Genomic DNA, 14011 nt, shown 5'->3' with positions numbered 1-14011 from the left:
ATATTGCGGAGACATGGCTTAGCCACAGCCTGGGGGATGTTTCCAGAATGAGATTTTCACTCTGCAGCGAAGTGTGCGCTGATATGAAACTTCCTGGCAGATCTCTTTCAGGAGTGCTAGTTCTGCAAGTTTCGCAGGAGAGCTTCTGTAAAGTTTGGAAGGTGGGAGACGAGGTACTGGCAGGAGTAAAGCTGTGAGGACGGGGCATGAGTCGTGCGTGGGTAGCTCAGTTGGTAGAGCACATACACGCGAAAGGCAAAGGTCCCGAGTTCGAGTCTCGGTCCGGCACACAGTTTTAATCTGCTAGGAAGTTTCAGCTCAAGGTAACGTTGAAAATTGTAATATACCGTGCTTTTGTTCACTGCCCGGACTCGGTAGACATTTGCAACATCCATGGTTATCTGCGCTACTCTGGTTTTGTGCCAAAAGAAACACAGTGACATCTATCTGCTCTGAACGCACCTCCGTTATAGACACAATTTTGGAGGCTACGTATAGCGCCGACACCTATCGGAAATACATGGAACTATAGGGGCCGAAGCGGAAATATTTCACGGCAAGGGAAATTATTTCACGATGTCACACAACAAATTCCGCGTTTTTCTTCCGAAATTGGCCGAGAAAAAAATGTGTTTTACTTATTGAACGCCCCTCGTACAGACACACACACACACACACACACACACACACACACACACACACACATACACACACACAGGGAAATTTACATATTTCACATTCTGTGGACTACAAGAATCTGCAAATTGTTACCAGCACGATACAGACTGCTGTCCGTTCAGGCTGCTAGACGATGACGGCAAGCAAGAAACGTCATATTCGCGTAAAGCGTACTACATGTTTGAATGTGGAAACGATTATCATTTCAATGCAACCGCGCAAAAGAGGCAGGAGTAATCCAAGCTACATTCTACATAAAACGAAAGATTACACAGCGGATTTCACATTCAGAAGATGCGGTTGATTGTCATATTTGGTGAGCAGGTCGTGTTATGCTCCGTGTAAGAAGGAGAAATGCCTTCTACTTCATGTCGGATTCGACAGCGGCAGGATTGTGACCTTTGGGCAGTGGGATTTATTGTTCCGCCACACCGCTGCTCGCTTGTCTGGCTCGCACGTCTGTCGTGAGAATATGGTATTGATTGGTTCAAGAAGGCCATACTCAACTCCATGCAAATACTAAGCGGCCTCGAGCGACAAGCTACCAGTATGACTAGGATACAGAAACAAAAACTAAACTCCTTCCGAACAGGCCATGAAGGCCCAACGGTACTGACCGGCCGCCGTGTCATTCTCAGCTCATACACGTCACTGGATGCGAATATGGAGGGGCATGTGGTCAGCACACCGCTCTCCAGGCCGTATGTCAGTTTCCGAGACCGGAGGCGCAACTTCTCAATCAAGTAGCTCCTCAGTTTGCCTCACAAGGGCTGAGTGCATTTCGCTTGCCAACAGCGCTCGGCAGACCGGATGGCCACCCATCCAAGTGCTAGCCCAGCCCGACAGCGCTTATCTTCGGTGATCTGACGGGAACCGGTGTTAACACTGCGGCAAGGCCGTTGGCACTAGGATACAGACATGGGCAAAAATATGGAAACACCACACACAACACAGTATCATGTCTAATGTAGCGTAGCAAAACTTTCGGTGTTCAAAACAGCTTCCAGTCGTCGCAGAATACATAAAAACAGGACGCTTGTGGTTTTCAAGGCTATCTTATACCATCTTCCCTGCAAAATAGTGGCAAGTTCACATAACATGCTGTAGGTGAAAACCGATCACGCACCATTCTCTTCAGACTATGCCACAAAGGCTCAACAATATTAAGATCTGGTAATTGTGCCGGCCAGGGGAGATGGGAAGCCGGCCGGTGTGGCCGAGCGGTTCTAGGCGCTTCAGACTGTAACCGCGCGACCGCTATGGTCGCAGGTTCGAATGCTGCCTCGGGCATGGATGTGTGTGATGTCCTTAGGTAAGTTAGGTTTAAGTAGTTCTAAGTTCTAGGGGACTGATGACCTCAGATGTTAAGTCCCATAGTGCTCAGAGCCATTTGAACCATGTTTTGGAGATGGGAAAAGATCGTCCTTGTGAACACTAAACCAGTCCTGGACGATGCGTTCTGTGTGGACAGCAGTCACGTCGTTTTGGAAAACAGCATCCCACTGGGGAACAAACATTGTACCATGGAATGGACCTGATCAGCTGAAATGGTCACACTATCCTTGGCAGTAATGCGACCTTGCACAGTAAACATTGGGTCTGTGGAATACAGCGATGTGGTTACGACATCACTGAACCCGCATCACGTTTCACTCTCGGGACGTAAACTCTGTCAGAAGTTGGAAACAGTGTGAAACAAGACTCAAACGACCATGACTTACTTCTATTGCTCCACAGACCACATTTAATGGCTTCGGCACCACGTTTTCCTGGTACAGGCATTTGCGTCAGTGGTGAGTAGCTTTGGAATTCCAGCTCTCCAAGCAATTCCTTGCTTATGGAGCTCCCTTCGTGTTGTTTTGGTGCTGAAAGGGCTTGCAAGCGAGACTTGAACTTCTGTAGTGACATTTGCAGATGTCGTTCTCTTATTTCTCGTCACAATCCTATCCAGTGTCATCTGTCACAACCACTCACCACACACTCTCGTCCGCGTTGCGACATAGCGGATAATGTTTTCTCGGTTTCCCTTTACGCAATGTAAATTTTCGATATGGTCATCTGGAAACACAGAACACTTACTCAAGAACCCATCATACGAGCACCAGCAAAGCATTCACAACAACACAGATCGCTCTTCTGACCACGACTGAGACTTTAACGTATTGTGGTCATTGAACAGATGCCGTTCATGCTCAAATAAAACAGCCTAAATAGCACAGGATGTACGCATTTCTCGCGGTCTTTCCGTACTTCCACACAACCCCCGTATTCTTTGTTTGGGCACTGATGATGGTACAGTCAGATTTTGTATCTAAAGTCAAGAAATAGGCCACTCTGCAGCAAGGCAAATATCCACAACGTCAGTGCTACTAAGTCTGGAGCACCACGGTCTTAAGCACGACCACCATCATTGCGTTTACCCTAACGGGACAGCAGAGAGAAGCTCGCCGACAGTGGTGCGCCAAACTGCAATGCTGCGCACATGACTGGCACCGTGTCATCTTTTCAGAAGAGTCCCCGTTCTGGATACATCATCTCAATAAACGTGTCCGTGTGTAGAGGGTCCGAGAAGAACGAACGTTCCTGGGTAGAATTGCCATATGAGCCTAACACCTGGCGTGGTGTATGGGGTGCCAATGGGTACACAACACTATCTCCTTTCGTTCACATAACTGGTAATTCGGACAGCAGGCATTATTATGGATGTGCCCTACTTCGAGATCTCACTGACTTTATTTTCCAACGAGATAACGCAAGAGCGCATATTACCCGTCCTGTCCCGATCAGTCTCGATCCAGAGAGTGTTCGACTGTAGCACTGGCGAGTATGTTCACGATACTTCATGGGTCACGTGGACCATTTGCCAGCTACAACAACTGAATAACTCTGGCATAGAGCTGAAGTAGAATGGAATGACGTCACCTCCGTTTAAAATCCAAGCTCAGCTCAACTGAATGGTCAGATGGTCTAGAATCGTCGTTGCAGCCAGAGGTAGCAGCTCCGTGTATTAAAGTTCCCACCCCGTGACGCCTGAAAATTAATTCTTCTTCCTGTACTGCTCAGTCCGCAGCTCGTGGTCGTGCGGTAGCGTTCTCGCTTCCCGCGCCCGGTTTTCCGGGTTCGATTCCCGGCGGGGTTAGGGATTTTCTCTGCCTCGTGATGACTGGGTGTTGTGTGATGTCCTTAGGTTAGTTAGGTTTAAGTAGTTCTAAGTTCTAGGGGACTGATGACCATAGATGTTAAGTCCCATAGTGCTCAGAGCCATTTGAACCATTTTGAACCTATACTGCTCACACAAAGCAAATAAAATTTCTTTTTCTTCATAAAAGAATACCACAGCCGTAAATTTATCGAGCGTTATGTATGTGGTTCCACCTTGGCACTTGGCTTTCAAGTATTTTTATTTGCTCGATTTTATGCGTGTGGTTTGATAAGTCTGGTAAGAAGGCAAGAAGAAATGTTTGTTTAGTAAAGAACTTCTCGATATAGTCTCCTTTGAGGAATATACACTTGGTTCAGCGGACCTCCAGCTTTTGCATCCCATCGGAAAAATAGGTTCTATGAAACTTGGCAAAATACTGGTAGACTGCAACTACCACTTCTACATTTCATGAAAATTTCTTCCCATCAACCCAAAGCTTCAAGTTAGGGAACGGGAAGGAGTCACTTGGGACTAAATGTGGTGAATAGGTGGATGAGGAATTAAGTCAAAGCCCAAGTAGAGTACCTTCGCCTTTGTTATAGCCGATGTGTGGGTTGGTGAGTTGTCCAGGTACAAACTTTCACCTTTTTTTCAGCCAACGCAGGTTTCAAAAGATCCAACAATGAAGCATAATCGAGTCCACTTATGATTCTACCTTTTTTCAAGAAATCTGAAGTTTGTTTGTTGAGAATTTTAGGAAAAAAAATAGTGGCCATCACCATACCAGTTGACAAAATGTGGTCTCGGCCTTCCTCAGTAAAATTTTATCAGTTTTTGTCCATTGTTTTGACTGCCATTTCGACTCTGGTGTGTAATGGTGGATCCATGTTTCATCAGCAGTAACAAATCGGCACAAAACTTCTTGCAGGTTGCAGTTAAACATCACGAGACATTTTGTTGAAATGTGCCGGGTGCGTAGACTATGAGCAACCGCGGCACCCAACTCGCACACAGCTTCTTCATAGACAATTTTCCGTGCAGGATATCATGCATTCATTCAGTTAAGATGCCTACTGTCTCAGCAATCTCACGAAGTTTTATTCAACGGTCTTGCATTACAATATTATGGATTTTGTCAATGGTTTCCTTTGTGATGACGTTAATTCGACAGCCGTACCACGATTCAACTTCGGTGCTCGTCGACTACGTTTAAATTCATTCATCCGAAAGTAAATGGTCTTCAATGATGGTGCAGAGTCCGCGTGAAATTCATTCTATTCTGTTTTGATCTGTGCGCAGCCCAATCCTTGAAACGAAAACGTTTATTAACACTACGAAACTTTTTCTCCATTATCAGTCGCAGTTGGCACACAGACCAATTCAGGCGGCTATCAGCAACGAACTGTATGCTGTAGATTAATGAAATTCTGTATACGATCCTCGGAATAATCAAGGTTACCAACAATAAAGGCGCAAGAAAAATGTTCCATTCTTTAATGGGAATTTACCAGACTTGTCAAACCACTCTCGTATACATTTCAACTGTTTCGGCCTAACAGATCATTCTTAAGCGCTATAGGTATCGAAACACAGACAGTATCCCTCATTGCTGTTGTTATTTTGAGACCTATAGCACCTTAAAATGAAGAGACTTTGTACTATGGGCTGTTCACTCTCTACGAACAGTCTAGATTGAACGTTGTCCCGCTCAAAATGGGAAGAAGCTGCAGCTAATTTAAAGGTGGATGGTCACACAGTGATTTGAATTCTTCTCTCTTGAATACCACTGGGCGTTATTCCCTGCTCCGTAATATTGGTGAGCAATTGCATATCATAGTAGGGGACAGATTGTGTGAGCGGGACTCTGCACTGACGCACGTACGAACTCCTGCACGACGTTGGCATCGGTTCACGGGGGGACGAAATTGAAAAACTGCCGTTGGATGTTTATTGTCTCATGATCTGGCTCATTGGAGGTTCACATACATCCTTATAGATCAGTAAGTGGAACGACATGTTTAAAGACAAGGCGCTCACTGGAACAACTTCCTGGAGTGATAATTAATATACGTGTACAAAATTTAGTATACCAGATATGTGATCGCTTTGAGGAACGCTGCGTAAGATTTCGTGAAACTGAGAGGATATAAATTATCGCTGTCGATTAATTTCGTTGACCGCGTCTTGCACACGTACCGTTTAGTGTTGATGATTGTCAGCAAAAAGTGTCGATCGTTTTGCGCAATATAGACGAAATTTATGGAGTACCTACATCAATATCATTTACTGTATCGTAGGTACATAATGCATGACAGGATATAAGAATGAATTAAAAGTGTATCTTCTCATAATTTCGTTCGGTCCCCTTCCTTTTGCGACTAGTATATTACACTAGTTAACGAGTAAATCAAAATACGCATGTACAATTACCTTACTATGAAATACAAACTTTTTCAAGCCATTTTTATAGATATATCACATGACATTAATTGAAATGTTGCAATTCTTGCAGAAAAAACATATTTGTCCAGTAAATGAAAATCTAGAAAATAGAAGCAGCTGTACTGTAAGTGACGTAAAAGTATTAAACATCTTTAGGAACTATCCCCTATTTATGCTATATTTTTTTCAGAAGTATCTATTCTTGTCTAGGGCACTGATAATTAACCTTAACCGAATGCCAGTATAGCTTTAGCCTCATCTCACAAATGTTCTGTGCCGAAATCACTTACAGAAATATGAGATTTAAGAAAGGTGTCATTTACGTTTCAAATTATTTATGTCGGCATTTTTATTTACAGGGAAACGGGCAACTAGAACGCCACCTCCGAAGAAAGGTAAGCCAAAAATTACTCCATAGAATCAAAACACATACTGAACATGGTTTGTTTGAAAACAATTATACTCTGAAGTCCAGACGTCCTGCTGACGAGTCTCTGAATACCTGCAGTGGCAGTCTCTCAGGGGACATTCTCAATGAGCTTTTTAACTATTCATTTTGGTACTCTTTATCATCTTTCACTAGGCCAATTGTGAACAAAATGATTCCCATAAGTCAGCACATCTGATTTCTCCCTTCAGCTTAAGCCAAACAGAAATATATTAGAAAACTAATTTCTAGTGCTTCTTTCTTTTCCAATCTCTTACTCTCAAAATCCATGATTGACCAGCATATAGTATTACTGACTTTGAACTAAATTTTGTACCTACTTTTCTCTTTTCTGCTGATTGCTCTCCCCTTTTCCACCCCTTAGATATATTTTAGTGCATCCATTTATCTTGCTACATTTTTTTCATGTTCTCTAAATCTGCGCTACTCGAACAAATTGATCTTTGAATGAACCAGCTTGTTCTATTAGTTTATCATGCACTTTCTTTCATTATATTTCCTTATTAGTACTATGACTTCCTTTTTATTTACTAAAATTCTCATACTGTAGCTTCGCTAACGCCATATTTAACTTTTTACTTTTTTGGAGATGGTCAGTTATTAGTGTTTTCCTTGCATAGCGTAAGATACTGAATATTGTTTTATTGTTACATGTATTTATACATTTGCGATCGATCTCTTTTCATTCCTACAGAATTGTGTATATGTTAACGTACAGGGTAGAATTCATATCTGTGTTTTAAGTCCTCATTTAATTTTTAGATAGTAGTTGATAATGGCTATGTATATGTTACCGTTGAATGACTTAATGACATTAAGTACGAGGGACGTTCCGAAAGTAAGTTTCATAATTGTTTTTGAAAGGGAAGATGGTACTCGAGGTAACACAAAGAAATGACATATGAATCCACAGGCGTTGCTGGTTAAACTGCGAACGAGGCGTCCGGTGAAGGAGGAACGACACATCCGCAGAGCGCCGAAGAGAGGTAGTAGCAGAAAATCTACGCGCCCGAGATTATTCGAGTAGCTATCACGATGGTAGACGGAAGTGTACTGACAGTTTGGTCGCCAATGGAAGTACGTGCTGTTACTTGGTTTGATTGGGCACGTGGGACTAGCGTGCTCTTCATACACGAACGCCTACAGACGTGTGTGGTGAAGAGATCATTTCTCGTCAAAGGGTTGGTCGCTGGTGTTGCATGTTCAGAAAAGGGGTGGAAATCATTAAAATAAAGGCGTTTTTCGTTGCGGCGGAGTCTTCTCACGAAATTACAGTCAACAACTTTCTCCTCCGAACGCGAAAATATTCTGTTGATACAGGCTTGCATAGGGAGAAATGATCACCATGATAAAATAAGGGCAATCAGAGCTCATACAGATTGATACAGGTGTTCTTTCTTTCGGCGCGCTATACGAGAGTGGAACAATAGAGAATTGTGAAGGTGATTCGATGAACCCTCTGCCAGGCACTTAAATGTAATTTGCAGAGGATTGATGCAGATGAAGTGAGAACTTGCGTTGGATCAGAGGGTCTCAAAACAAGACTGTGATTACGGGACAAAGCGATATCCTGGCTTCTTCAAACAGAAATGGGTAACTGAGGGGGTTTCGAGTAACACATTTATGCAATTCTTGTAAGATTGTAGCGCTGTAAAGACACACAGATTCAAATGGCCGTTATACCTGTACTGGGAATTATGCTCGCACTATCCCTACCACTCCCGTAGGTGGATTTTAATAGCACAAACCCTTGCTTCCAACATAGTTCTAAAAAAAAGATAGAGCTTAAACTTCCTTATTTAGGTATTGGTCTGTTTTTGGTTTTGGTCCCCCTTCACCCGTGGAAAGTAGCTTAATTACAGAAGCATAGAGGTCTATGTTCTGAAATAAGCAGAACTTCGTCATTAAGGTTTCTGCTGTAACGTCAACTTCATGTACATTTTCGGATCAAGCATATTTGCCTGTTCCTAAAATAAAATGTTTAAAACTTATCGCACGATCATCGTCTTCAACGTCCTATGCCTGCAGTCATAGATTTTCCTAGATATCTGACTTTGATACATGCGTAGTATATGGTCATGCTGTTCCTTTCTGTACTACTGGATCTCTTCTGCTATTCCCCTCTTATTTCACTGCTTCTCTTATAATCTTGCAATTTCTAAGTTCTTTGAAGTCTCATTTCTGCCGTTTCAAATCTCTGTAATTATTTTGTCTTTAAAGTGCGTACTTCGGATCCATTGGGCAGTAAAAGCACAGTCATAGTATTACAGAATTTAAGAACTCTCTCTTTGCTTATTTTGTCCAGCAGCGCTCTCTCTCTCTCTCTCTCTTTCTTTCTTTCTTTCTTTCTTCTTCTTTTTTTCTTTTTTTGTCATGTGTTGTGCCCAAGCGCACCCGCCTTTGGTGTTTTCTACTTGTTTTTATATTGTGAGGAAGGGTAGGTTTTTCTCGACTTTGTTAGCACTTAGGCTGTCCTATGGGTCCTTCGTTCTTCTGCCTATTTGTCCTTTTTTATTGTTAGATTTTCGTTTTACGTCATTCTATTTGTCGTCTTGAAATCTTGTCTATTTGTTTTTCTTTTGAAGTTCTTATCCAGGTGTGTAGGTATCATCCTGAAATGGAATGCCTTCTTCGGTAGAATTTTGTAGTGTTATCTAGATATTATAGATTTCGGGGCTCTATATCTGTGGCATGGTTGTGGGTCTACTGTGGCAACATTTGTGAGTTGAGAGGTTCGTTCCTAAGAAGCTTGTAAAACCTTTGTAATTTCTTATCAGAATCATTAATTTTTTAAATAGAGGTGGAGCCCCTCCACGCCCACACCGGCATGATGGCCAGCTGTAGAGGTTTACTGCCGTCTGTGCATAAGGATTAGTTTTCACTAAAGTAAGGTGTCGCAGGATGTGGGTACTGCGATGTTTGCTTACGTTTGGTTAAGATTAAACGTTAATACGCGCCCCTCTGGGTCGAAAGTAAACGAAGGGTAGCGGTTTGAAGGGCAGAGAGAAATAAGTGCCAACGCAAGAGCCAAGGGAAAAAAATCCTCTGCGATAGTAGGTCGGGTAGTAAGAGCCGTAGCGGATGTCTTGCTGCCTGCGATAGGTCATGCAAGGGTAGGCTTTGGTAGTAGTGGGTATCATGCAGGTCGATACGTTTGACGTTGTGCGGTGCTATTACTCGGCGGCTACCGCTGGGTGCCGGTGTGTATCTCTCTGTCAGCGTCAGCATACATGTAAGACTTAGGTTCATCAACCTTTTGTGTCTGATAGGTCATATATCAGATGCAAAATGTAGGGTGATGTTGGTGATTTGCTTGTGCGTCAGTGTGCGAGCTCGTCGGTTTCCCTGCTACAGCCTGTTGATTGGCTTTAATAGCAGCTGGTATATCCAGTCAACGTTGCTGATATGCAGGGGCTTGCCGTCGTTTGTCGCTTTTTGGTGTATGTTAGCTTGCCATAGGTGGTTAAGCTCTTTGAATCATTAACATAAGCCCAGGTAGTTAAATATATGGACTTGTCCTAACATTATCGATTGCGATTTTAGTTAAATTATATGTAAGGACCATGAAGCTCGCTGTAGGTTGTCTCCGTAGCTGCCACTATAACATGTCATCTGTAAAAAGGAGTGAGTTCAATACGACACATCTCGGTGGGAAAGGATCTTCCATTTTCAGTTGGCCGATAAGACAAAAAAATTGTTCAAATGGCTCTGAGCACTATGGGACTTAACTACTGTGATCATCAGTCCCCTAGAACTTAGAACTACTTAAACCTAACTGACCTAAGGACATCACACACATCCATGCCCGAGGCAGGATTCGAACCTGCGACTGTAGCAGTCGCGCGGTTCCGGACTGCGCGCCTAGAACCGCTAGACCACCGCGTCCGGCGGCCGATAAGACAGCCTTGTCTGACTCCTTCTGTGAGTCTTCTCATTCCTGTACTAATAGCTGAGCCGAGACATTTCTTGATACTGTTATCAGCACACAAACTCTGGATGGATGTTATTAAATGCTGAGGACTGTCATACTTTCATGACATTTCCCATGACCTACCATCCTGTCGAAGTTCTTTTCATAATCCACAAATGCAATATGCGTTGAGACATTGAAGTGTCTATGCTTATCTATTATCTGGTTTATTGAGAAAAAACAATCCATACATAATCTTCATCTAAAAACCCCCTGTCAGAAAAGTTTCTGTTAATATGTTTAATCTTTCGGAAAGCTCTCACAGTTAAGTAGGCTTATATCTCTACAGTTATTGGTCATTCCGGGCTCTTTATTACTATTATTATTATTATTATTACTATTATTGTTATTATTACTACTATTACTGCCGCACGGAGTGCCCGCGTTGTTAGAGGCGCCATGTCACGGATTGCCCGGCCTCCCGCCGGAGGTTCGAGTCCTCCCTCGGGCATGGGTGTGTGTGTTGTTTTTAGCGTGAGTTAGTTTAAGTATTGTGTAAGTCTAGGGAGCGATGACTTCAGTAGTTTGGTCCCTTAGGATTTCACACACATTTGAATATTATTATTATTATTATTATTTTGTACATGGCTGGAGCAACAACAGTAGGATGAAAATTTCTTGTACAAATAGCCAATCAGTTGCGAAAGGGAAGGTTTGTTATAACCTCCTTTACCATGGTTTCAACGTTTATACAAACGTCGTCTTCAAAAGGAATATTGACAAAAGGATTGCATGTTGTGGCAGAAGTACGTTAAAATACAGCCGAAAAGCGTTAGTCAGATATAAAATTTCACCTTCATAATGATTAAAACATGCACAACATGGTTGTTGTCATTTGGTATTTCCTCACCAATGCAGAGGAGCTTCCTTTAGCCCAAGCGTTGCGTACGTGACGCTAGTGGGCTAGACGAAGATTGGTGAGGAAATACCAAATGACAGCAAACGTGCTGTGCATGTTTCGCTTATTATGGAGGTGAAATTTTATATTTGACTGACGCCTATCAACTATGTTTTATTGTACGTCTGCCACAACAGTTTTCAATATTTCCTTCTGAAGAAGACGTTTTATAAACGTTTAAATCATGATACAGGGGTTTTAATGAACCTTATATTTTGTAACAGATTGGCTGTTTACTTTTTCTACAAGATGATTTTTTTTAAGTGCAGGCTAGACTACTGAAATCTGTCAATTTTTGAAACATGCCCAGATGCATAGATTTATAGCATTTAAAAGCTTAATCATAAAATTTTGAATTGTAGTGTAAGGACCTTAATTACGACGTAAACACGCCAGAACTGCGTATTTGTAGGAGTTATCGTGCATCGACATAGCGGTGATGGTCCTTACATGACAACTGAAGCCCTGATGACAAGCTGCACTTCCAAATGTACATTGGCGAATTATAAACGCTTCTGAAAACACAGAATACGGATTTTAGTATTAAGTTTAACTTTGCTCCTTCTGGTTGCGGATTCTACGGTGTACCTCTGAAGTGTGTCTGTTGGTTTCAGTTGCTAATCACCCACAAGCGAGGACAACAATCTGTTGGTTTCCTAGTCCTTCGGCGGCCGCAGATCGGTCTGTAAAGCTCTTCTGCGCCTTACAGTAGGCAACCCTGCGAAACACATGGGTCGAAGAGCGGAGTTGTTAATTATATTTTAATCTCGGTTTGCATTTTTGTTTTCTTTCGAGTGGTGGTGAAAGTCTATGGAGGCTACCGTGCGAAGGTGGAAAAGATCACCTGTGGTAGATAATTTGTGTTATTAACAGAGGTAGTGTTCCACATACAGGAAAACAGGTGCACAAATCACAAAGAGAACATCTGAGCACAGAATTATGCTTTTGTCCTGTAAACACCATGAATTAAAACGTATGTTACATCCACCAAGTCAACGTGGAAGAGAGATTTATTTAAGAATTCCATGATCATTGCTTTATTTAAAGGAGATAAAAACAGATCTTTCGTTTTTACTTGCAACATGAGTTCATATAGAGCACGATCATTGTCGCACGCTTTAACAGCAGTCAATGAGTATTGCAGTACTGGCAACATTTTAACGAGAATGTTAATGAAAATGCCTTACAATAATTGCAGAGAGATACTGAACTATTTTCTTCCTTAGCACTGTCCATGAGTGAGGTCTTCCTTGTTACATTATTTTTTCTGCGCCAGCTCTATTTCACTTGCTATTTCGCAGTCGTTACTTTTCTCATTTGTTCAAAATTTCCAGTATTTGCCATTTGAATGTATGAGGGGTAGTAAAATGAAAAAAGAGCACTTGCCAATATGGGAGGGAATGGTTTCATTCAAAAGTAATCACCACAAGCGTTAAGACGTGTGTCCCACTAGATTCGTTGATCACAGTCGGCGGCTAACGGATCCAAAACCGCACCCACTCTTGCATTTCCTCGTCCGACTGGAACCGACGTCCATGCAAGTCGCCAAAGATGTGAAAATCAAACGGTGAAATATCCAGGCTGAACGGAGGATATTGCAGTGTTTCCCAGCCAAATCACTGAAGCTCTGCCTTCGTCCCATTGGCAGTGCGGGTCGGGCGTTATCGTGCAACAGGATGATTCTGCTTCTAGCCGAGTTCCCCGAGCGTGGAACCGCAATCATTACGCAGCGCTATCAAGACACTTTGCAGAAACTGCGACGTGCCATTATGTCCAAACGCCAAGGAATGCTGTCGGACGGAATCATCCTGTTACACGATAACGCCAGGCCCCGCACTTCCAATCGGACGAAGGCTGCGCTTCAGCGATTAGACTGGGAAATGCTGCAACATCCTCCGTTCAGCCTGGATTTTTCACCGTGTGATTTTCACATCTTTGACGACCTGCATGGATGTCCGTTGCACTCGGACGACGGTTGCAAGAATGGGTGCGGTTGTGAATCCGCCAGTGTCCGATCTCGTTCAACGGAACAGGAACTGATCGTTTCGTCACCCAGTTGGACAAACATCGTAACATGTGTGGTGATTACTTTTGAATGGCAGAATTCCATGGTCCCGTTGGGCGGGCGTTGGATTCTTATTTGACTGTCCCTTATATCTGGTTACAACTGTAAAGAAAGTGATTACTGACTTAAAAGTACCGCTGGACATAGAGTGCATTGCGGATGGTGGATTATCACAGAAGGATGGAAGGGTGTGGGATCATTTATAGTGATCTCAAGTAGTTAAAGAAACCCTCTCTTCGCGCACGTTAAGTCATTTACGGAGACCTAGGAACCTAAAGTGGAATGGCTAACTCCCGTGTAATAAGCACCGTGCAGATCGGTCATCCATGAAGTATTGTCACCAATATCAATAACACCTGGAACTGAGT

General features: G+C 42.8%; 1 protein-coding gene and 1 pseudogene across 3 annotated transcripts in view; one reads left to right on the top strand and one right to left on the bottom strand.

Moving 5' to 3' along the window:
• LOC126481346 (SPARC-related modular calcium-binding protein 2) overlaps positions 1 to 14011 on the top strand; it is an 831237-nt gene that overhangs the window by 579241 nt on the left and 237985 nt on the right. For all 3 annotated transcript variants that reach the window (XM_050105041.1, XM_050105040.1, XM_050105039.1), the window contains exon 4: positions 6622 to 6657. In XM_050105041.1, the coding sequence (XP_049960998.1) occupies positions 6622 to 6657 (36 nt within the window). The remainder of the gene's footprint in view (positions 1 to 6621; positions 6658 to 14011) is intronic.
• LOC126482644 (5S ribosomal RNA) lies at positions 1465 to 1582 on the bottom strand (annotated as a pseudogene).

This window comes from Schistocerca serialis, chromosome 5 (assembly GCF_023864345.2).
Source record: "Schistocerca serialis cubense isolate TAMUIC-IGC-003099 chromosome 5, iqSchSeri2.2, whole genome shotgun sequence".
NCBI classification, from domain to species: domain Eukaryota; kingdom Metazoa; phylum Arthropoda; class Insecta; order Orthoptera; family Acrididae; genus Schistocerca; species Schistocerca serialis.
Note: the sequence above shows the minus strand (reverse complement) of the source record. Positions and strands in the feature narration are given on the sequence as shown.